Source organism: Ceratotherium simum, chromosome 5 (assembly GCF_057802395.1).
Source record: "Ceratotherium simum simum isolate JZ-2026a chromosome 5, ASM5780239v1, whole genome shotgun sequence".
In the NCBI taxonomy this organism is placed as follows: Eukaryota; Metazoa; Chordata; class Mammalia; order Perissodactyla; family Rhinocerotidae; genus Ceratotherium; species Ceratotherium simum.
The window spans coordinates 22383719-22408832 of NC_141904.1; the positions used below are offsets into that span (position 1 = coordinate 22383719).

Consider the following 25114-nt stretch of genomic DNA (forward strand, 5'->3'; position numbering starts at 1 on the left):
TTTGTGTAATTAGTGCGAAGGTCAGCCAAGTAAAAAGAGCATATAACATTTTATTGTTATTATGAGAACAGTTTTGACCTCAGGGACTCCCAGGTTCATGGAGCACACCTTGAGAACTATTGGTTTATATGTACCAAGTCTCTAAGATACTATAAACTACTGATCCTAAATTCAATAACAGAACATCCTAAACTAGCCTCTAAGAATCACTCGGATAGCTGTCATTTCCAAAGAAAGAAAAAACAGCAGGCCCAAAGTGTTCAGTAAAGGATTAACCTTGGCAAAGAAAGGTTTGGCCTTTACTCAGCTCCTAGGAGGTAACCTCTAAGCTCCTGGAATGTCCTGTTTGACAAAAGAGTCTTTGTTTACCTAGGGACCTTGGGCCACAACAGATAGTTTAATAAGGTGATTTAGGGTGAGGGCTTTGGGCCATGCAGTATCAGCTTGATCTCTGGAGGCGCTTGAGACTAAAATCAGCCTCAGGGGTAGCCAGCCAAACGTATGTGACTGACACCCAATAAAAACCTTGGACACCAAGGTTCAGATGGGCTCCCTGGTGGGCAATACTCCATGCAGGTTGTCATACATTGTTGCCAGGAGAAATAAGCACTGTCCACACAACTCCACTGGGAGAGGACAACTGAGAGTTCATACCTGGAACTCTCCTGGACCTTACTCTATGTGCCTTTTCCCATTGCTGGTTTTTATCTGTATCCTTTCAGTGTAATAAACCATAACCATGAATACAAAAGGTTTGCTGAGTTCTTTGAGTCCTTCTAGCAAATTACTGAACCTGAGAGAGGTCTTGAGGACCTCCCGAGCTGTGCAAAGTTAGTTATAATCCAACTCCTGAGTATATTAAAGCCAATTCCCCACCTATAAGTTTCTCTACACAAGATATTCAGTTTTGTTCAGGGCCAAAAAATGGTGTGTGTGTGTGTGTGTGTGTCTGTGTGCACACATGCAGGCTCCATGGATCCATAACTGCCAAATTCCAAATCAACTACCAATGCTTTCTCCAAGCTGCTTGTTTAAAGCAGTTTCTCAACCTCCACAATATTGATATTTTAGAGCAGATGATTCTTTGTTGGGGATAGATGTCCTGTTCACTGTAGGATGTGTAGCAGCATCTCTGGCCTCTACCCAACAGATGCCAATACAGTCATGCGTCACTTAATGATATGGATATGTTCTGAGAAACGTGTGGTTAGGCGGTTTCGTCATTGTGCGAACATCATACAGTGTACTTATACAAACTTAGATGGTATAGCCTACTACAGACCTCGCTTATATGGTACTAATCTTACGGGACCACCATCCGATATGTGATCTATCACTGACCGAAACATCATTATGTGGTGTGTGACTGTGGTATCCTTTCCCTTTCCCCAGTTATAACAATCAAAAATGTCCCCAGTCATTGCAAAATACTCCCTGCCTCCTGTCACTGAGAATAACTCTTTTTTTTTTTATTGATGTTTTAATGGTTTCTAACATTGTGAAATTTTGGGTTGTACATTTTTGTTTGTCCATCACCACATATATGACTCCCTTCACCCCCACTGCCTTGGTAACTACAGTCCAGTTTTCTCTGTCCATGTGTTGGTTTATATTCCACATATGAGTGAGATCATACAGTGTTTGTCTTTCTCTTTCTGGCTTATTTCACTTAACATAATACGCTCCAGGCCCATCCATGTTGTTGCAAATGGGACGATTTTGTCTTTTTTTATGGCTGAGTAGTATTCCATTGTATATATATACCACATTTTCTTAATCCAATCGTCAGTCAAGGGACACTTAGGTTGCTTCCACTTCTTGGCTATGGTGAATAATGCTGCAACGAACATAGGGGTGCATAAGCCTCTTTGGATTGTTGATTTCAGGTGCGTTGGATAGATTCCCAGTAGTGGGATGGCTGGATCATAGGGCATCCCTATTTTTAATTCTTTGAGGAATCTCCATACCGTTTTCCATAGAGGCTGCACCAATTTGCATTCCCACCAGCTGTGTATGAGGGTTCCTGTTTCTCCACATCCTCTCCAACATTTGTTGTTTTTTGTCTTGGTGATTATAGCCATTCTAACAGGCGTGAGGTGGTATCTTAGTGTTGTTTTGATTTGCATTTCCCTGATGATTAGTGATGTTGAGCATCTTTTCATGTGCCTATTGGCCATCTGTATATCTTCCTTGGAGAAGTGTCTGTTCATTTCCTCTGCCCATTTTTTGATCGGGTTATTTGTTTTTTTGTTGTTCAATTGTGTGAGTTCTTTATATATTATGGAGATCAACCCCTTGTCAGATGTATGTTTTGCAAATATTCTCTCCCAGCTGGTTGGTTGTTTGTTCATCTTGATTCTGGTTTCATTTGTCTTATAAAAGCTCTTTAATCTGATAAAGTCCCACTTGTTTATTTTTTCTTTAGTTTCCCCAGTCTGAGTAGGCATGTCATCCGAAAGGATTCCTTTAAAACCAATGTCAAATAGTGTGTTGCCTATATTTTCTTCTATGAGTTTTATAGTTTCAGGTCTCACCTTCAGGTCTTTGATCCATTTTGAGTTAATTTTTGTGAATGGCGATAGCACATGGTCCACTTTCATTCTTTTGCATGTGGCTGTCCAGTTTTCCCAACACCATTTATTGAAGAGACTTTCCTTTCTCCATTGCATGTTCTTAGCACCTTTGTCGAAAATTAGCTGTCCGTATATGTGTGGTTTTATTTCTGGGCTTTCAATTCTGTTCCATTGATCTGTGTGTGTGTTTTTGTACCAGTACCATGCTGTTTTGATTACTATTGCTTTGTAGTATGTTTTGAAGTCAGGAATTGTGATGCCTCCTGCTTTGTTCTTTTTCTTTAGGATTTCTTTAGCTATTCGGGGTCTTTTGTTGCCCCATATAAATTTGAGTATTCTTTTTTCTATTTCTGTGAAGAATGTCATTGGGATTCTGATTGGGATTGCATTGAATCTGTAGATTGCTTTAGGTAATATAGACATTTTAACTATGTTTATTCTTCCAATCCACGTGCATGGGATATCTTTCCATTTCTTTATGTCATCATGGATTTCCCTCAATAATGTCTTGTAGTTCTCATTGTATAGGTCCTTCACCTCCTTGGTAAGATTTATTCCTAGGTATTTTATTCTTTTTGATGCAATTGTAAATGGTATTATCTTTTTGAGCTCTCTTTCAGTCATTGCAAAATACTCCCTGCCTCCTGTCACTGAGAATAACTCTTTTGGAGGAAAATCATCTAGGAAGCCTGACATGCCCTTTCTGTTGCTGTTGTTACAAAAAAAAAAAGGAATAAATTCCATTTTAGCTCTATCTTCTCACCTTTCCTAAATTTAATTATTTGATCATGGAAAGCAATTGTCCATTCTGAGTCTTACCTACAAACAATACTTGAAAAACAGTACTGAACTAAACTCTTCCTTCTAGAAGTCTCAGTCAGGTTACCAATTTCAGGAGTGGAGGAAACATGTAATAATGATCTTTCAGGAAGGATGCATATATATCTTCTGTACTTGATGCACATTACTGCACATCAGAGAAGGAAGATAGGCCAGTGTTTCCCAACCTTGGAAGTGCACATCCAAATAACCTGAGATGCTTTTGTAAAAAATATAGGTACCAGGGTCCCATCTCAGATAGACCTAAGCAGAATTCATTATTCATCCAACAATTACTTGAATGTCCACTATATGCAAAGCATTATTTTAGGTGATAGGGATACAGTAGTAAATAACAGACACGGTCCCTGCCCTCTTTGATCTCATATTCCAGTAGAGGGAGACAGACCATAAACACGTAGACAAATAAACAGAATTACTTCAGATAGTGCTCTAGGGAAATACAATAGTATAATGGGACCAATTTCTTGCATTCTCACCAATATCAGTAGAGATATTATCAAAGTACTGAATGTGGTAGGTGAAAATGTTATTTTGCATGCTAGTATTTAGAAAGCCTGTGACACAATTATATGCCTAAATTCCTTCTATGTGTTTGGTGCTGGCCAAAACTGTGGCCCTTACTCCTTGGGAAATTTTAAGCTCAAGACTAATTAGGTAAATTCTCTCACAGTTGTAATTCTAACTTCCATTAGTTCAATGAAAATATTATGTTAAACTCCTGAAAATGGTAGAGTTTAAAGATTTTTATGAATAAGGAAAGAAGAGCTCCTGCACTCCTAAAGGCAAGGGAGAGTAGTCCAGAAACAAGATCATCTCCTGTAGAAGTTACTCAAAGGAAAAAACATCCATTGACAAGCAGACAATCACAAGGATTGTTTACAACAGAATCTGGCACGACTGGGGGAGGGGATTTTTTTCCTTTCATTTTATACTTCTACGAAGAACTGGCAGCAAAAACCTGAAATATGTACATCTTTTGCTCTTCAATTTTTCCTAAGAAGCAAAATCAAAACCTCTTATATATCTTTTCTATAGTTTAAGTTGAGTGTCAAATAAGAAAAAGATCAAACACTTCTCTGTCATATCAAAACTACTAAAAAGTACCGTTCATATACACCCAGTCTTTAAGAATTAGGGGGGGAAAAAGGTCAGATGCTAGAAGATGTTTATCTAATGTTTCAATACACACTTCATTCCATATAGACCAACCATAAGCAATCTTGTCCATCCTGTAACAGTAGTTCTCAAATTGTTGTTTCACAAACTTCACTGATGGCTCCCATGGTTCCTACTGTACAAACTATATATCAGTCTATCACAAATCTGTAAATATTTTATGTCTGCAATGAAGTAGCTGCTTGGATATAAACAGCTTTTAATCGCCCAAAAGAACAAAGAAGGAATTCCAGAGAAAAAGGCAAATTCACCTTCCTCTTCGAGTCTGTGGTTTGTCACTGCCATCTCTAAACAAGCATTCAGAACCCAGTCTTAGAAAATCCTTTCCTGGAAGCGCAAATCTGATGACAAAACTCTATATAAAATCTTCCATGGTTGCTCCCCACAGCTGTAAGGTTCAAGTCTCATAACTCAGAACACAAGTTACTCCAGGAATTGGCCCCAACATACTTCCCCCAGCCTTATCTCCTGCCATCTCTTCTCAATCCTCACTCAACTTAATAGCATGTATAAGATCATAAGGCATATATGATCCCCAATTGAGGAGATGGGAGGGGGCTCACTAACTCTAACATGTATTCTTCAGGAGCTATAGATGAGAATCAAATACTAAAGGCAGTTCTTCAGGATGAAAGGAAGTGACAGCAGATAGTAACTGGAATCCCTATGAAGAAATAAAGAACACTGGCAAAGGTCATTATAAGTAAACGAAAAACGACAATATAAAATAAAAGTATAAATATATTTTTTACTCTTTTCTTCTCTTGATTTAAAAGGTAACTGCATAAAATAATTATAAAATTATATTGTTAGGCTTATAACATATAAAGATGTAATATATATGACAATAATAGCACAAAAAAGAGAGGAGGGAATGAAGCTATACTGAAGGAAATGACATTAGATGGTAACTTGAATCCACAAGAAAAAAACAGAGTATGGGATATGGTAAATATGTTGGTTGATATAAAAGATTATAAATATGAATAAATATATATATATCAAAATGTATAGGACAGTTAACACAGTACCTAAAGGCAAATTTATAGCTGTACACATCAATGTTAGAGAAGAAAGACCTCAGGTAAGCTTCCATCTTAAGAAATTAGGGAAAAAAAGCAAAACAGGGGGTTGGCCCAGTGGCGTAGCAGTTAAGTGCACGCGCTCCGCTGCTGGCGGCCCGGGTTCAGATCCTGGGTGTGCACCAATGTCACGGCTTGTCAGGCCATGCTGTGGCAGTGTCCCATATAAAGTGGAGGAAGATGGGCACAGATGTTAGCCCAGGGCCAGTCTTCCTCAGCAAAAAGAGGATTGGCATGTATGTTAGCTCAGGGTTGATCTTCCTCACACACACACACACACACAAAAGCAAAATAAACCCAAAGCAAGGAGAAGGAAAGAAATTATAGAGGGGAAATCAATACCATAGAAAAGAGAAAAAAATAGTGAAAAATCAATAAAACCAAATTTGGTTCTTTGAAAAGACCAACAAAATTGACAAACCTTTAACTAGACCGACCAGGAAAAAAAGAATGAGGACAAATTACCAAAATCAGGAATGCAAAGGGGTATACCACTAATCACCCTAGAGAAATTAAATGGATTACAGACATATGCCACTTAACAACGGGGATCCGTTCTGAGAAATGCACTGTTGGGCGATTTCATCATTGTGCGAATATTATAGAGTATACTTACACAAATCTAGATGGTATATCCTACTGCACATCTACGTATATATGGTACAGGCTATGTGGTACTAGTCTTATGGGACCACCATTGTATACGTAGTCAGACATTGACCAAAATGTCATTATGCAGCAGATGACTGTATAAGGGAATACTATGAAAACTTTATGCCAACAAGTTAGACAATTTAGACAAAATAAACAAATTCCCTGAGAGATACAAATTACTGAAATTGACTCAAGAGGAAATAGAAAACCTGAATAGACCTACAACAAGCAAAGAAACTGAATTAGTAATTTAAAAGCTTACCACAAAGAAAAGTCCTGGCCCACACAGCTTCAGTGATGAATTCTACCAAACGTTTAAAGAAGAAATAATAATAATCCTTCACAAACTCTTCTAGAAACGAGAGAATACTTCCCAATTCATTCTATGAGGCCAACATTACCCTCAGACCAAAGCCAGACAAAGACATCACAAGAACAAAGATATAAAAATCCTCAACAAAGTATTAGCAAGCCAAATCCAGCAACAAACAATACGGATTATAGTTCAGCTATTTTTCAAACATTAAACTTATCAAACGACCCCGCAATCCCACTCCCGTGAATCTTCCCAAGAGAAATTAAAACACGTCTACACGAAGATTTATATATGAATATTCACAGCAGTATTATTCATAATTGCCAAAACTAGTAAACAATTCAAATTTCTATCAACTGGTGAATGGATAAACAAAATGTCGTATATCCATACAATGGAATACTGTTCAGCAACGAAGAATTAATTCACGTTACGACATGAATGAACCTCAAAAACATTTATACTAATGAAAAATGCCAGACGAAAAGATCACGTATTATATGATTCCATTTCTATGAAATGTCCAGAAAAGGTAAATTTATAGAGGCAGATCATTAATCAGTGGTTGCTTGAGGCTGAAGGTGGGATCAGGAGTGACTGCGAAACGGGGATGAGGTACTGTGATATTGTGATTTTTAATAAGAAATATACATTTGGTCTTCGTCTCTCTTCCTGGCACAGAGCTCCTAAAACCCTTGGAATTTCCTGTGAAGAGAGCAATAAAGGTGTCTTTTGTTACGTTAATGAACTTGCTTTTGCTGACCACTGAGGATGGGGCCTGGTTGCCAGGAGAACCAACCTGTGATCAGAAGGCTGGAACTTTCAGTCCCACCCCACGCCCCTCAGGGAAGGGAGAGAGGCTGGAGATTGAGCCCAATCGCCAACAGCCAATGATTTAATCAATCACATCTATGTAATGAGGCTTCCATAAAAACCCAAAAGGATGAGGTTTGGAGAGCTTCCGGGTTGATGAACACGTGGAGACTCGGGGAGAGTGCCATACCCAGAGAACATGGAAGCTCTGTGCCCCTTCTCACATACCTTGCCCTATGCATCTCTTCCATCTGGCTGTTCCTGAATTATATCCTTTGATAACAAACCAGTAATCTAGTAAGTAAAATGTTTCTCTGGGTTCTGTGAGCCACTCTAGCAAATTAATCTGGAACCTTCGATTTATAGCTGGTCAGTCTGAAGCTCAGGTGATAACCTGGCAGCGGGGTGGGGGCGGGGGGTGTACAGTTTTGCAGGACTAAGCCCTTAACCTCCGGGATCTGACGCTATCTCCAGGTAGGTAGATTCAGAATTGAGGTGAATTGTAGGATACCCATCCGGTGTCAGAAGTGTGGTGAGCGTGGTAGCAGTGTGAGAATAAAGGAGAAACACACAGGAGGAGAACTGAGGTTTTCCAATGGTATCATTTTTTGGGTGATGGAAATGTTCTAAAACTGGATTGTGGTGATGGGTGCCCAACTCTTTAAATTTACCAAAATAGCTGAATTGTACTCTTAAAACAGGTTTATTTTATGGTATGTAAATTATACCTCAATAAACTGTCAAAAAAAAAAAAAAAAAAAAGGAGCCACTGGTCTAATCAATCACCAGCTCCCTAAATTCATCTTGAAAGGTTGATCAGCTATACAGGATCTTCCTCATAGACAACACAACAGAAAACGACTGAATTTTAGATGAAGAGAGCTGAATTGGGTAAAAAGCATTTTCTGACAGGGTGGTTGGTTAGCCACATAGGAATGTGGAACCAATGAAAGCTATACAAATTCAGCACATTTTAGAATCAATGTGGTTCAGAGAGAAAAGTTACCTTAACGGTGGGTCAGATTTGTTTCCAGGGATAATAAAAGGATACGTGAAAAAAAAATATTTTTTAAAAAAATATTATATACTTAGCCTTAACAAATGACAATGGAAAAGGAAAATGTTTTCACTATTTTAATCAAAGAAATGCAACTCAAATGACCTTGATTCACTGCTTTACACTGATGTGAAGTAAGCAATATTTTAAAAGTTATATTGTAATATATGGCTTACCTAAAGAGAAACAGGCTTGTTAATGTTGAATTCTGTGGTGAGTGTTGCTTACCTGGTTTTACCCAATCTGAGTATTAGAATCTTGATTAAGAGGTAGTGTCCATCTAGACACCAATATATAACAACATGTGGGAGCAGGAAGAGAAATGCAAAAAGAAGAAAAAATAAAAATAAGAAATAATACAGCCAAATCTCAGATGAGGATATGATTAGGAGTATAGTAGAAGAATAGTGTGAGAAAGAAAAACGCATATTTATGCCTCTGAGTCAAAGTAAGAAAAAAAAAGATTAGAGGCAGAAAGCAAAGTGTAGAAATAAATGATTTGCAATAAGGAAGGGGATCAACAAGAAAGCTTAGATGGATAGGTAGACTTCTCTTTTCTCAGTAAATTAGGAGATACAATTACATGTTAAAATGGAGAAAGGCAGAAATTAAAGATTAATGGATATAAAAAAGATATGATAAGGATTGTTAAATAGCCAGAAAGGTGCAACTGAAGTTCGACATCAGAAAACTACAGTATACTCAGCTTGGTTTCATTACTTTCTTCACCAATTTTCAGTGGTGGCAGAGCTGAAACAGAGAATACACGCAGTAGAAGTAATCTACACGTTGACTGAGAAAGTCAAGGGTATATAGGAGTTTAAATTGTTTGGGTAAGTGATCATTTACTGAGCAACTACTATATACTAGACACTTCATCAACATTCTCACAATCCAATGAAGATATTGCCATGCCCATTTTACAGATTAAAAATATTCAGAAAGTGGAAACAATCCGATATCTATCATGTGATGAATGGATAAACCAAATGTGGTATATCCATAAAATGTAATATTTTCTGACAATAAATGAAGTTCTAATACATGCTACAATATGAGTGAACTTTGAAAACTTTATAAGTAAAAAAAGCCAGTCACAAAAGACCACATACTATACGATTCCATTTATATGAAGTGTCCAGAATAGGCAAATGCATAGAGACAGAAAGTAAATTAGTGGTTGCCTAAGGCTGAGGGAGGGGAGGGGAGGTTAGGAGGAAGAGGAGTGACTGCTAATGGGTACAGGGCTTCTTTTCGAGGTGATAAAACTGTTCCAAAATTAGATTGTGGTGATGGTTGTACCACCCTGTAAATTTACTAAAATAACCCATAGAATTGTATATTTTAAGTGGGTAGATTTTGTGGTATGCAAATTATTTATCAATGAAGATGTTAAAAAAACAAACTGAGGCTCAGATTTAGTTCTTTGCCCAAGGTCACACAATAAGAAAGAGGCAGAGCTGCCCAAATCTCCCAAATCAAAGTCCTTTTCTATACAATAGTAGCTACCATTTAACAAGTGCCAACTCTGTGCCTGAGGTTTTACACACACACATTTAATTCAACAATTCTGGGACACAGAATATACCTTCCTTCTCTAGGTGAGGAAACTCAAACTTAAGTGAAATAACTTGTCCACGGTCACAGAAGTGATAAATGAATGAGCCAGAATTAAAAGCATGTGCTCTATCATTTCAGACATTCAATTAAGACTGTCATCGTTTGCCACATCCATGTATAACATCCACTATTTTTTACTTAACATTTTTCTTTAAGTCATTAAGGCTTCTCTTGCCTGACAAAGCCACAGAAAAGAATGGAGCTACAACCCGAGAGGGTAATATTGGGACTAAGGACAGGAGTAGAAAAGGTAGAGGATGAGGATACAAGACTGACATAACAGCACCAAGGGGAGGAAGTGCAGGCAAAGCTCCCACTGAGAAACAAGGCTTGCTGAGAAAAGGGTACAGCCTGATAAGGGGATGGGAATGGAAAGAATGGACAAGTTGCAAGAGGCAGAAGACTAAGATGAAGGAGAAGAGACTGAAGGTCTCAGTGTATAAGTTAGGAGTTGAGGTTCAAGAGGTTGGGCCAAAAGGACTAAAAGAAAAGAGGCTGAGGTGGAAAAGCAGAAATGAAAGCTGAAAGATGGGTACGGATGGGGTGATAGTTGGAGGAGGGCTGGGTACTGAAGGAGACAAAATGAAGAATAAACCTACAGAATGGTTAATATGAAAAGTTGCAATGCAGTGAGCTGGGAGACTCCCAAATAGGCCAGAGGAAAGTGAGAATGAAGCAGGATACCAGGCCATGCTCAAGTCTGGGCTTAGAAGCAAGGAAGTGTCAGTCAACATGTGGTAATTAAAGCAGACAGTCACTCACATAAAATCTCAAGAAACACGCTAGTAGTAAAAGCTGTCCCACACTTCAGAAAACAAAACTTTAATCAATACTGCTCAAATCAGGAGTTCAAGGCTTCTAAGGTCAGTCTGTGGCCAAACTGAACCTAGCAGACTAGGTGAACTAGGTTCCAATACATCAAAACTCTGGTTCACTGTGGGTGAAGAAGTGGGCGACACCAACAATGAAAGAAGCTGTGGTCAGAGAAAAGAAATTCCAAGTTCAAAACTCTGGCTCCGAGGGACCAGCCCAGTAGTGTAGTGGTTAAGTTCACGCACTCCACTTTGGCCTGGGTTTGTGGGTTCAGATCCCAGGCGTGGACCTACACACCACTGATCAAGCCAGAGCGTGGTGGCGTCCCACATACAAAATAAAGGAAGACTGGTACAGACATTAACTTAGCAACAATCTTCCTCAAGCAAAAAGAAGACGACTGGCAACAGATGTTAGCTCAGGGCCAATCTTCCTCACCAAAAAAAAAAAAAAACAGACCAACAAAACTGTGGCTCCGAGATACTGAAGAAACTAGAAGGTGAGCCAAGTTCATTTGACTTTATAATAGAATCTGGAAGCCTTAGAAGGTGGAACACTGCTAGTAAGGAAAAGAAAATACAAACAGGTGGATTAGTGAGATTTCAAAAGCAATAATTCAATAGCCAAAACACAGGAGGTTCTAAAACCAATAATGCACCAGGACATGCAAAATAATCTATGTATTATTAATCACTGTACTAGTTAAGCAGTCAGTACACCTAAATTTAAGTGAAGGTGATATATAGAAATTCAGCCTTATGATAGAAGATAAGCTGAAAAATAATTTGTTTCATTGAGAGACTGTATTTAAAATAATTCACAACAGGTTTCTCTAAAATAGCAAGGTCACTCATTGTTAAATGAGTGGCTTAATCATTATTTAACATGTACACAATCTTCCAGAACATTTCTACAGTACATCTATACCATTTTTCATTTACACCTCTTGACTAGCTTCTAAATTGGGAAATACTCCTACCAGGTTCCCTCTCATTGTCCCTGCTACAGTAACAAATGAGAATGTTTGAAAGGTTACAGCCCTGTGTCCTCATGTATTGAAGTCTCTTGATTCCAGACATCTCTATTTGAATCATTCAAGCTCTCACAGATATGCTAGTTTCTAACTACCTGCCTCTACCTTGGATTAGGGCACTTACCGAACCTACCTGACTAATACTACACTTGCCCTTCTCATCTATTCTCCTGGTTTCAACTCCATTGCTCACCCCTGATGCTGCAGTTTGCTTTTACATCCCTTAAAAGCCAACTGTTGTTAACCCTCAAGACCAACTAATCCCATTTCTCCAGAATGCGGTTGTCACTTGCCCCGCTGTTTATAGTTCTCCCAGGGACAGTCTTCTCACTCTTGGCATGACCCAGTCTGACATTCTGGAACTACACACAACCTAGCATGTAAGCTTTCAAAAAGTGAGGGAAACCTCTCACCATTCAGAGAACTATCCAATATGGAAGCCTCCTGTTTACCCATCTACATACACACACACACACACACACACACACACACACACACACAAAATCTTTCAAAGTCCTGTTTGAATTATCTGATTTTATCCTAATTAATTTACACTAATAAGAATACAATAAATACTAAAGATAGCAAGTAGTTGCTTTCTGACTTTCACTATTTCCAATTTGAAAGTTCCCTCAAAAGGAAAAGGGGAAAAGGAAATGCAATCAATAGGATATTTCTTTAAAAAAAAAAAAAAAAATTTAGTTAACTGCAGGAAAAGTTTAACAATATAATCTGCACCAAGACTAAGATTTGCAGTTCTCCTAAATACAGTATTCCATTCTTTCTTGGTGGTAGAGATTAAGAAAAAATATACACTCAAAGGAAATACTCCCATGTAACACAAATCTACCAAAAATGTACCTGTAGTTTTTGCTCCTCTAAAAGGATATTTTATACAGGCTATGTATGGCTCTTGTCTACTAAGGATGAGAGAGAAAAATAATATAAGAGAAACATGGGTTAATAAAATCCCATTAAAATAAACTTAAAGGACCCCCAACTCTACCATTGGGTTCAATTAGCCATTTCTCCCTTGATGCTCTCAAAGCACATGTAAGATAATTGCCCTTATCTAATTCCATCTTATCCCATACTAGCATCCCCAGTATCAAGGACCAACAGGTAGTAGGCATACAAATGTTTCTCTAACAAAATAATCAGCATATTAAGTATAACCATTTCCATGGAAATTATTATAAAGAAAACACAGTATTTATATACTACATAAGTTCTAGAAGTCAACAGTTGAAGATTAACTTACCATATAAATGAGTTTAAAAATACAAAATAGTACAAACCAAGAACAATGATGCCCAAATCAGAATTTGGATAATAATCTAAGAAGTTATATTGATTAAACTAACAGTGGATGTTATAACACATAAATCCCAAAACTGTGGCATAACATAAGTTTATTTTTATTTCATGTTTACTTGAAGTCCAAAAATCCATGTTAATGATCAGCTGGAGGTGTGAAGAGGCTGGAGATGACCCAGGCTGACAGAAGTTCAGCCCTCTTTGATCCATCATTTCCAAAGTTGCTCTGGCAGACAACACCCAGCCAGGAGGTGGAGAAAAGAGGATTGTTCAAGGGAGGTTTGTATTTGCAGGGCTGAGGAAACATTCAACACTTCTGCTTCATTTTCTATATGGCTAGATCTCAATCATACGGTCATCAGCAAATGCAAGAGGGGCTGGTAAATATAAGTTAGTTGGGATCCGAGAGAAAAGGAAACAAGCTTGGTGTAAAGCAAGCCAGTCTTTACCACAAGAGGTTTTAAAATACAGATTCTGGGGCATTACCCCAGGTGATCCTCATTCAGCAGGTCTAACAGGACCCCAAGAACCTGTATTAGGCTGGCCAAGTGATTCTGACATATGCCCAAACTAAGAATTACTGGCTAAGAAAGTAAAGAGCTTGGAGCAAATAGGAAAAACATTACCATGAAAAACTTTAAAACAATGCACTGGATAAAAAGAAAGCTAAAAGGTGATGAAAAAATTAAGCCTTTGTGCCTAAGGGAATACAGATGCAACTTGGGGAATTCTTCCCTCCTTTCGCCCGAGACAGCAGTCTCGCATGGCTCACTTTCCAACTCATTCCATAGTCTCCATTATACTCTCCTTGGCCATGAGTTCTTCTCATTCCTTGAGTGATCTCATTCACTTCAATTACCGCTGAAAATGCTTTTCTCTGAGCCCAGCCTCACATTTAACTGCCTACTATAACAACACTTCTCCGTTTAAATATCCTGCTAAGACCTCAATATATCCAGAACTGAATTCATCTTACCCTCAAACCAACTTCTCTTCTTGCATGCCCTATCCACCTAGGCCCCCTAGTCAAACCCCTAGGAGTCGATGATAAACCGGACTTCATAATTAAAAGTTTTTATGCTTCAAAGAGTTCCACCATGAAAGCAGAAAGACAAACTACAGAATGGGAGAAAATTTTTGCAAATCATATATCTGATAATAGACTTGTATTTAAAATATATAAAGAACTCCTAAAACTCAATAATAAAAAGACAAATAGCTCGATTAAAAAATGGGCAAAGGCATGAGGAGCGGAGAGACTTGGTCTTGCTGTCGCTCTGGTAGGGTGGTGCCAGCTGAATTGCCAGAGAAGAGCACAGGAATCTGTGCCCATCAGAAAAATGCCACGTGTGCGTCCACCCTCAGAGATGGAAAGTGAACAGGCTCAGGCTTGTGACCCAAAGCTGTTCCTCAGCTGCAGTCATCCACCTTCATTACAGCGAGAGAACACTGCAGATGAAGCAAAGGCCTGATTGGGTCCCTGTTCCTGTCTGACTGTACGCCAGGAGTTGCCAGGTGCTGGGGATGCGGTGGTGAGAAGCATGCATTCATTCCAGCTGGCGCATCTGGGGGCTGGCTGCCTCTCATGAGTCTGGCCTCAAACTAGGAAATCAAGAAGAGGCCGCCGGCCCCCAGAGCAGCCAAAGGAGGCCGTGTTCATGAGGGGATTCCTTTGGGCAGATTCAACCCCTCACCCTGAGCTTCTCAACCTTGCCTGTATGATAGAATCATCTGGGGGGTTACTGATTGATTGTTTTGATGTACCGTATTCAACATTTGGTGGACATTTGGCTGGTTCCACATTTTGGGTATTATGAATAATGCGAACACTTCATGTATGAGTTTAAAAAAAAAAAAATGGGCAAAGGATCTGATGAAAAGAGGCTCAACATCATTAGCCATCAGGCAAATGCAAATCAAACCATAAGGAGATACCACTTCACACACACTAGGATGGCTATTATATGTGTGTGTGTGTATATACATACATATATATAACATATATGAAAGAAGACAATAATAACTGTTATTGTGGAGAAATTGGAACCCTCATACACTGCTGGTGAAAATGCAAAATGGTGCAGCCACTCTGGAAAACAGACTGGCAGTTCCTTAAGACTAAATACAGAGCTACCATATGACCCAGCTGGTTCACTCCTAAGTGTATATTCAAGAGAAATGAGAACTTATGTCCATCAAAAACTTATATACAAATGTTCATAGCAGCATTATTCATACTCGCCAAAAAGTGGAAATAACCCAAATGTCCATCAACCGTTGAGTGGCTAAATAAAATGTGGTATATGAAAAAATGGAATATTATTCAGCAATAAAAACACTGATACATGCTACAATATGGATAAGCCTTGAAAACATGTTAAGTGAAATATGAAAATACATAGAGACAGAAAATAGATTAGTAGTTGTCTAGGGCTGATGAGGATGGGGGTTTGGGGAAGTGACAAGTTCAGGGGTAAGAAATTTCTTTTTGGTGTGATAAAATGTTCTAAATCGATCCTGGTGATACTTATACAGCTCTGTGAATATACTAAAAATCATTGAACTGTACAATTTAAATTGGTGTGTGAATTATATCTCAGTAAAGCTGTTTAAAAAAGAAAGAGCTATCAAACTTTTTAATCCAGAAATTGATGCAAGAGAAAAGGCTGCCTCTCCAGACTAATTTATACCTCCTATTACAAGATATAAAGTTTGTGGGGTCTTTTTGGTACCTTAGGTAACAGGAAATAAAGTTAAACATAGTGCGCAACCGTAATAACTCTCATTCTAGGCTTCTGGAACAAATAATCTGTTTCAGAAACAACTGCTTCCTAATTTCCCCTTTTAAATATTTTAACTGGCCTGTGCTGCACGTTTTAATATTAACTGTGGCCTTAAATCCTTAAAAGTAGAAAAGGTATACCTTTAAATTTATAATAAATAAATTTAAATGAGTAAACCATCACCAATTAAGAATCTGAACTTAAATTTACTAGGCAAAAGTGAACTTCTCACTAAAGCTGTAAGAGAGGTAATTCTATCCAGACTTTGCTTTGTATACCAACTGGTATACACACAGAAGAATACTAATCAGTATCACATAAGGAAGATGGATGAATCACCAAATAGTATAACTAAGACCTGAGATTGGGGAATAGGAGTGGAAAATAAACCTAAAGTACTTGAGGACTTTAATCCTTGTGTACAATGTACTATAACACTTTAAAACATTACTGGCTTAAGTAACTGGAGATTTATTAATTTTTGCTTTAAATTAGAAGTATTACTGTGTGATTGGTTTGATGTGAACCGTCCATAGGATACGTTATCCAGAAGAAAAAGACTTAATCCTAAACTATTTTCTCCAGGCACAGAATATTTTCCAGGGGCATCTCACTCTAGTTCAAGTACAGTGTATTCACTAACTATAAATTTTACATTAGACTAGAAAAATAAAAAGGAAATAAGATAATATGCTGAAAAACCTAATGCAACTCAAATCTATTTAGATTATCTGCTCTTTATTTTTACCACCATAACCAACATTTAATTGCATTTTCATGTTTGATTTACCCTAGTGGGACTATGCAACAAAAAAATTATCAATTGTCATATGAATATAAGACACTCTCAATTGTACACATAAGTGAGCCATTCACATAGCTATGAGGATCCTTTGAAGATGTTCTCATTACCATTCAAACTGTTGCTTAGTACTTAATGTGCTCAGTTTGTACTAAAATGTTTTACATATGTTCTGAATTACAGCAGTAGCCACCTAACTGGTCTTCAGTGTTCCCATCTGTCTTTTGTAATCTACTCTTCTTAAATCTATAATGTAGTGGTTATTTAACTTTTGGGTGTCATGAGCCCTTCAGAGGCTCTGATCTAATAAAAGTTATGAATCCTCTTGAGAAAAGTACATATACACATTTTTCTCCTGAAGCCCTTCACAGACCCTAGGTTAAGAAAGCCCAGCTATGACTTCCCATCACCTACCAATCAAAGTACTTCATAATATAGTCACTGTTAATTTAGCTAAACTGTCTCCTCCCGGCTTTTCAACTACACATACCAATCAGGACTATCTCCTCACTACTGCAACACAGAGAGACCATCCTCTTTTTCGGGCTTGGTTTCGCAGTTCCCTCTTGTTGCTTTCCTGCATAACTGTTTGTTTTCAATAAATCCTTCCTGTGAACCTAAAATACCTCCCTTGCCATGATGGTTTCTCTCTGCCTACAATCAGATCATCTGATCTTTTCTGAATTCTGAAACATGTTTTCTGCATCTCTTATGGAGCTCTCCATGTTCTACACTGTATTATAAAAGGTATCCAAAACAATCAGGAAACATAAGACACACTTAGTTTTGAATTATATGTTAGTTACATTTCCAAATAATATGCTCCATGGTTTTCTTCAACTTCTCTAAATCTTTTCAAGTGAAGTATCTCAGACACTGTGCATTTATGTGTCTTTTCTTCTTTTCTAGCCAATAAGATTCTTAAGGGCAGAGACGGTAGCTACTATACCTTTGTGTCCCCCACAGTCTCCAACACAAAGCAAGGGGACACTCGATACAGAATACTTGAATATCCGGGCATTCGTGTTCTTTGGGCATTTCATACATTCTGTACCCCCAATTATAAGATTTTCCATGGATCACCTATTTTTTTTCTACTGAAAGGTCAAATAATGCTCTGCCTTTAGTGGACACTTGATAAATTGAGAACTTTCTAACTATCCAAAATAGTGGTTAAGTTATTCTCATCCATCCAATACCTACTCACTGATATATGCCAACCCTGTTAAAAAAAAAAACAACCTTCAACATACCAAGGATCTGTACCTAATGACCATTAACCCAGAATGGAGAAAAAAGATGGCCTCTATACAAAAATAATCCAAATGTAAAAGCTATTATCCTGCAAACAAAGTTTAACTCCAGTTATAAAACAAACTCAGAAAATAGAAACAAACAACATCCCAGATTATACACATGCACACTACAGAAGGCAGTAAAATGGCATGAAAGTATAGGAACTTTTTTTCTTAGAAACTCTTAAAACATGATAGAAAAGTTTATGACCAATTGATTCATGCTCCAACATGGATGAACCTTAAAAATCTTATGCTAAGTGAAAGAAATCAGACCTAAAAGGCCACATATTATACGATCCTATTTATATGAAATATCTAGAATAGGCAAACTCATGGAGACAAAGTAGATTAGTGGCTGCTGGGGGGAGGGGAAAATAGGGAGTGACTGCTAATGGCTTTTGGGAGTGATGAAAATGTTCTGGAATTAGATAGTGGTAATGGTGGCACAACTTTGTGAATATATTAAAAACTACTGAATTGTACACTTTACAAGGGTGAATTTTATGGTATTTTATGGTATTGAAATTATATCTCAATTTTTTAAAGGTTATGACCATTTTGGCTATTTTATCTCAAAGAAAATTGTTTTTTGGGGAATCTTATTTTGTAGTTTGTTTTCTCAAGTTGATCTAAACTAGCAGTTACAAACTGGTTCCCTACTAGTCCTTTTTTAAAGCCACAACTTTCAATTTTTATCAATGGTAACTATCGACTTGCCAACATTTATAAAAAGAGAGATTTTTTGTAAGAATCTGGATTTCTGGCTTCCTAAAAAATACTGGAGTTCTAAAAATACTAGGCACACCTGCACAGCAACAATGGCCCAGACCTGAGCAGCAACTAAGATACCTGCTCCTATTTGCCATGATCTCCCATCACTCCCTATGGCCTTCTAGATACTGAAGCCAAGTGTCAGTCGCCATTTAAGCCTCCCAGTTGTGAGCTGTTATTCTTGATCTAAACAGAGACTGTCTACCTTTCTTATTGGGGTATACTATGAATCACTGCTGATAAATTAAAATGTAATGTAATTGATCAGAGGGTACAGATTTCCAGCTATAAGATGAATAAGTTCTGGGGATCAAATGTACAGCATGGTGACTATAATTATCAATTTTGTATTATATATATACTTGAAAGTTAAGTAAGTAGATCTTAAATGTTACCTCCACACACACACAAAGGTAATTAATTACGTGAGGGGATAGAGGTGTTAACTAACCTAATTGTGGTAATCATTTGGCAATATATACACGTATCAAATCATCATGTTGTACACCTTACATATATGCCAATAATATCTCAATAAAGCTGGAAAATAAAATTAAAAAATTTTAAACACAATGACGTATGATTACATTTTACTAACTGCGAAGATAAGATCCTGACAGTGACACCTGCTGAATAAAACCCTGCAACTGTTACAGATTTATGCTGTATAAACACGTGTGTGTGTGTGAGGAAGATCAGCCCTGTGCTAACATCTGCCAATCCTCCTCTTTTTTTGCTGAGGAAGACTGGCCCTGGGCTAACATCCGTGCCCATCTTCCTCCACCTTACACGGGACGCCGCCACAGCATGGCTTGCCAAGCAGTGTGTCGGTGCGCGCCTGGGATCTACACCAGCGAACCCCGGGCCGACGCAGCGGAGCACGCACACTTAACCACTTGCGCCACCAGGCCGGCCCCCATGTATAAACACTTTAAGGTGAAAAACATCAAGGGAAAAGTTCATGTTTCTAATCCTACAAACAGAAAACAAATTTTCATTTCATTTACAATTAAAACTTTTCATCTACTAATAGAAAGCAGTACAGTAGTAACTTCTCACCCCCATATAAGGTGTTGGCACAAAATGAGAGAAAGCTGTCTTATTCAGCTTATTGATTGCATATGAAAACAAATTTGCTTTATATTTTATCACTGATTTTATGTTTAAACCATCTAGAACCCCCTGATGCTTACGCGCACAAAGAAAAACCCCTATCCACTATAGCTTCTACATATTAGATGGTATCTACAAAGCTAGAAGAAAACAAAATACAAGGTGAATATGGAAATAACATAGAAAAGTAGATTCTACTACTTCCTATCTCAAGTGTAAATGAGGTTTGAGCTAAATGCTATGTCAAGTAACTTCCAGCTTTAGAATTCTGTGTACTTATCCAGATCTTCTCCTTTCCTCCAAATAAAATAATTCATCTAGCTGAACTGCTTTTCCTGTAGATAGGCAAGGTTAAAATAGTATTTGCATTCCATTTCATTTTTACCATCATTTCTAATAGCTAATAAAATATCAACATATAAGATGACTTCTAAAGGCAGTTATTCCCTTTAAACTAGGCAAAAAACAAACTCATTTCTCAGTCTCCCAAAAGAGGGACCAGATGAGCCAATTAGTAGTTTAGAGGTAAACCTCAATGTTCTTTCCTCACTCTGAGCCATGCCACCTCATTAACTTGTCTAAGTAGCCTCAAGTTTACAGGTGACATTTTACATTATCATCACTACCACTGAGTATGAATAGATACTATATAAAACTGGAGTAGCATCCCAATTGCTTCATAATTGCAATTCCTAAACACACAAATGCAAAGGTGCAGTTGGATTTTATGTCCGAATGAAAACACAATCCTGTTTAAACCTGATGGTGAATAAAAAGGGATGCTCTCCTAAAAGTTCACCAAATACCTAACGCACTCAATGATCCAAGTTGCAAAAATAACTTTTTCAAAAGTGTAGTACAAGAAACAAAACAAACATCAATCGTTACCTCAATTATAACTTACGGAAGCACAAAGTGCCATTAGATTGGTAAAGATTAGTGGAGAACTTAGATCTTGAGTTTCACACCATTAAGAGTACAACATCGAGTTAACTGTAGAGGAATTAGCAGGAATTGGTTTCTGCTTTAACTGTTATTAACAGTGCTGTCCCATAGAACTTTCTGATATAAATGTTCTGTTTCTGTGCTGTCCATTACCACAGTTAATAGCCACATGTGGCTACTGAGCACTTGAAATGTGACTAGCAGGAACTGAATTTTTTAATCTAATTTTAATTAAGTTGCCACATGTGGCTAGGGGCTATCATAATGGGCAATGCAGTTCTAAAATTTGAAATACAATGTATAAACCTGACTAAACAGTAGTGTTTTTCAAAGTATCATGTCCTGATGACGTTAACACCAGCTAAAACCTTCCGGATACCAAATGATACACAACAAAACTCTCTTATGAAATGAGAATTCACGATACTACTTAGATTCAGAATTTAAGGTACACAATTCACTAAAAGACAACATCAAAAAATACATCTCAAGTTTTCCCCATTGCTTTTGCAAAAGGGGTGCTCACTTTCGGAATAGTTTCCCAGTGGACACACGTTCCTTTCCTTTCAAATCTGTTCAGTATCCTCTGTTCAGAAAAAAAAAAATGGCAAAAATAAATTCTCAGCACTGAGAAGTCTACTGAAATTCGGTAAATTTCACACGTTAATCTCCCTTTTCCTTCAAGGAGAGACACAAATGTTTGGAACCCTCTGCAGTGCCTGAAAGCCTTGTTACTCATCTTCCCATGTTTTCAGGTTTACAAATCATTCTGCTATAGGTGCGACTTCGTTTCTGAACACACAGTATTTTTTCAATCCAAGAAGAGTCACGACTCTCTGCGGCACTTCAGGTATTCTTTGACCAGCTCTTCCTAAGTCAAAAAAAGTAACCAAAATGGTGCACAAACGTCAAGTCTGGGAACTTGCACGCTGAATAACTAGTCCCTAAACAGAATCCACCGCCGTGAACCTAGAGAGAGCGTGCCTCCAACTATCCGGCGAAGCAGAGGCGTGCAAGGTCGTGACCCGAGGTCACGGCCGCCAGCCCCGCTCCCGGCTCGGCAGCGGGAAGCCACCTGTTAGGCCCGAGCCTCACCTGGCAGGAGAGCGGAGGCGCAGACCCGGCAGCGCGGCGGCCGCGGACGCCCAGGCGGCGAGCGCGGGACCCGCCCCTCTCGCCGCGGCGGCCGGAGGCGGCGGCGAGCCCCCCGGCGGCACGTGGGCTTCACCCGGCTGGGGCTGCGCTGACAGGCGGCTCGCCGGCGGCCCCCGGCCCGGCCGCCCCGCGCCCGTCCCGGGAGAGTCACCCCGCCTCCCTCGCACCCGCCCCGCCGAGCGGGCGCCCAGGCGGCCCACACCGCTGGCCCGCCCGCCCTCCTTCCCGTCCTCCCTGCTCGGCGCGATCCCTCCCCGCCGCCCCTCACCTACCTGGTCACGGAGTTTGAGGAACGCCATGGCGGTCGCCTCCGCCGCCGCCCCGGCCCACAGCTCCCGCCCCTGTAGCCTCGGCCGCTGCCCGGGGCCGGCGGGTCGGCGGCCGCCTGCGCTGAGAAGTCCGCGGGCGGGGGGCGGCGCCGCCGCCTCTCGGGCCGCCCCCCGCCGCTACCGAGAGGTGAGGAGCCCGGCCGGTCCCGCCTCCTCCTCTGAGGACTCCCCGCCCTCTTCCTTCCTTTCTTTCTCTCTTTCCTTCGGCTGCCTCCACGCGCTGTCGCCGCCACCGCCGCACCGCCGCCGCCTCCTCACGCCCCCTTCCCGAAACACCCTGGCAGCCCCCGCGGTCGCGCTGTTCCAGCCCGCGGCAGCGGCGGCATCCAAACTCCACTCCACAATATTACCACCACCGCCCGCCACGATTGGCGGCCGCGCGGGGGAGAGGCCAGAGTAAGCCGAGCGCCCATTGGCCACGCCGCCGCGCTCGTCCGCGGGCCCCCCGCCCCCCGGAGAGGAGGGGGCGGGGAGGAGGAAGCTGCGAGGGGTGGGCGCGGAGCCGCGGCGCGCGGGGGGCGGAGGAGTCGGGAGGGGCCAGAGCCGGGGGAGGGGCGGCCAGGTGCTCCCCGGCGCGCGCCCTGGGCGCGGTGGGCGGAGCCCGGGGGTGGAGGTGGTGGGTACCGGGAAGAGGGGAGCAGTTGTCCCCAGCTCGCACGTGGCGGTAGCGTGCAGACGCTCCCCAAAGCCAGGGAAGGATGAAGGAACGGGGTGAGGGGCCGGAAGGGGCGACAGAGATGGGCACCTGGGGGCCGCTGCCTTCCTGGGAGCGGCGAGGGGAGAGGGGCGAACCGGCCTCGCACGTGGAGGGAGAGTGAGAATGCGCCCCTGGGCTTGAGAAGGATGAAGGAGCCAAGGGAATGGGGTGAGAGGTGGTCACCCGGAGGCTGCTGCCCTCCCGGGGATGGCGGGCAGGGCCAAAGGAAGGCGGAGAGGGGGAGCGTGAACTGGCCGGGTTTTGCACGTCGTAGAAAAATGAGTGCCCTTCCCCGGCACACGCTCCTCTGGACTTGGGTAGGTTGGAGGAGGCACCGAAGGGTGTGAGAGCTGAAGTTTGGGGGTTGCAGCCCTCCGGGGGCAGCAGCCGTGGGGGAGGGGGCCGATGCTGGCGCTCGGGGCGGAAAGGCGGCATCTTTGCAGCCAAACAGGTTGTGGACGCCCGAGCTTTTCTCGGCCCGCAGTCTCAATCCGAAGCAAGGCTGTGGTTCTTCTCTGCAAAATTCTCCTCCGAGGCTTGCATATTTTTTTTTCCTTTCTTCTTTCGCATCTGGCCTCCCACTCGAGAGAAATCAATTAAAAAAAAAAAAAAAAGACTTGCTGGATTTCCAATAAATAGCATCCTTGGATGGAAGAGAAGAGGAATGACTCCCTCACCCTGCTACACACGCCCCCACGCCACCCCACAGCTCTGAAACGGCTTTTCTTTCTTCGGCAGCCGCACACTTACCATTCCAGGCTTGTGTGGGAGAAGACTGTGGTGCGCCTGTGTCTATCCGCCTGGGCGGCTCCAGCCTCTGGTTAATAAAAGGTACAGATGGTTAGAACGCAAATGTGTGACGTCAGGCTCAATTTTTAAAAGTCCCCTTTTCTCTGCATCAGTTGTGTCTCTTGGGACAGACTTTATTTAGAGGATCGATTTGAGTCTAATGGCAGTCAGGGGAAAAGGGGACCTGTGCCAGGACTGTCACTTTATCACAATGCTGCACTTATAACAAAAGCTTATCTTTTAGCCCCATAAAAAATGAAAATATCAGAGTACAAAATGAAAACCACTGCCAATTAGCCAATAGTGTGATCGTTCCAATATTCTTTGACACATCAATGCCTTGATTCTATAAAAACAGTTTCTTATCTAAAATTACATTCCTCATCATAAATTATATTTTCTACTTAAAATGGAGGGATTCTCATAACTGCGAGGTAACAATCATGCTGAGGCTAAAAAGGAAGTCAAACTGCTCTTGCTTTGCATTTATCTTCGGTACCTCACTCCCCTTTACGTCATCAACTCCAGCTAATTCTGTTTGTCACCCAGCCTCTCCTTGCCTGTTCAGTGAGGGTGAATGAGTTAATGTGAAAGCATTTGAGTTCTTCAAAACAGAGAAGCTGTGATAATATTACTAGGGGGTCTTTGTGATTACAAGTCACCTTTGTAAGTAGTTACCCATGTGCTATCTCCAGTACGGAGTTCTATCTTAGTCAAGGGGTATAAGAATTTACCCTCATTCATACATGAGCCTGTTAAGCACGGTGGATGTCTAGCCAGGAATTAATACATCCCCTTCTCCCGCACCCCACCCCCAATTATATTTTCTATAGGTTAAAATTCTAGAATTTAAAAACACAAGAACTTGATTAGGGACATGGCGAAAATTAACACAAGTGCATTTGAGAGTATGAATTTAAATTGTACATCGAGTATGCATTTCAATGTTTTATGATTGAGCTAATGAAACTTTTCAGGGCTCTTCTGAAATTTTTTAATTAACAATAATTAATGAAAATATTTTGTAATGCACCGTCTTTGACAACCTTGCAAATAGTAGGCTCCAAGCTCTCCTACTAGAAGATGCTTAACACCTTCTCCACCCTGAGCACCATTTAATTTGAGTCTTTTTTTT

The 25114-nt window shown here is 40.4% G+C and overlaps 1 protein-coding gene across 7 annotated transcripts in view; it reads right to left on the reverse strand.

Moving 5' to 3' along the window:
- The window catches only part of ANKRD28 (ankyrin repeat domain 28), a 184874-nt gene extending 162062 nt beyond the window's left edge, over window positions 1-22812 (reverse strand). For 5 of the 7 annotated variants that reach the window (XM_014789767.2, XM_014789756.2, XM_014789763.2 and 2 more), the window contains exon 1: window positions 22437-22812. Coding sequence is in view for 1 of the 7 variants with exons in the window: in XM_014789756.2 (XP_014645242.1) it covers window positions 22437-22463 (27 nt within the window). In the remaining 6 variants the exon portion in view is untranslated. Of the gene's footprint in view, window positions 1-21535; window positions 21603-22436 lie in introns of those variants that run through there. The other 2 variants (XM_087430586.1, XM_087430583.1) reach the window with 1 other exon arrangement.
- Window positions 22813-25114: the final 2302 nt, after the last annotated feature.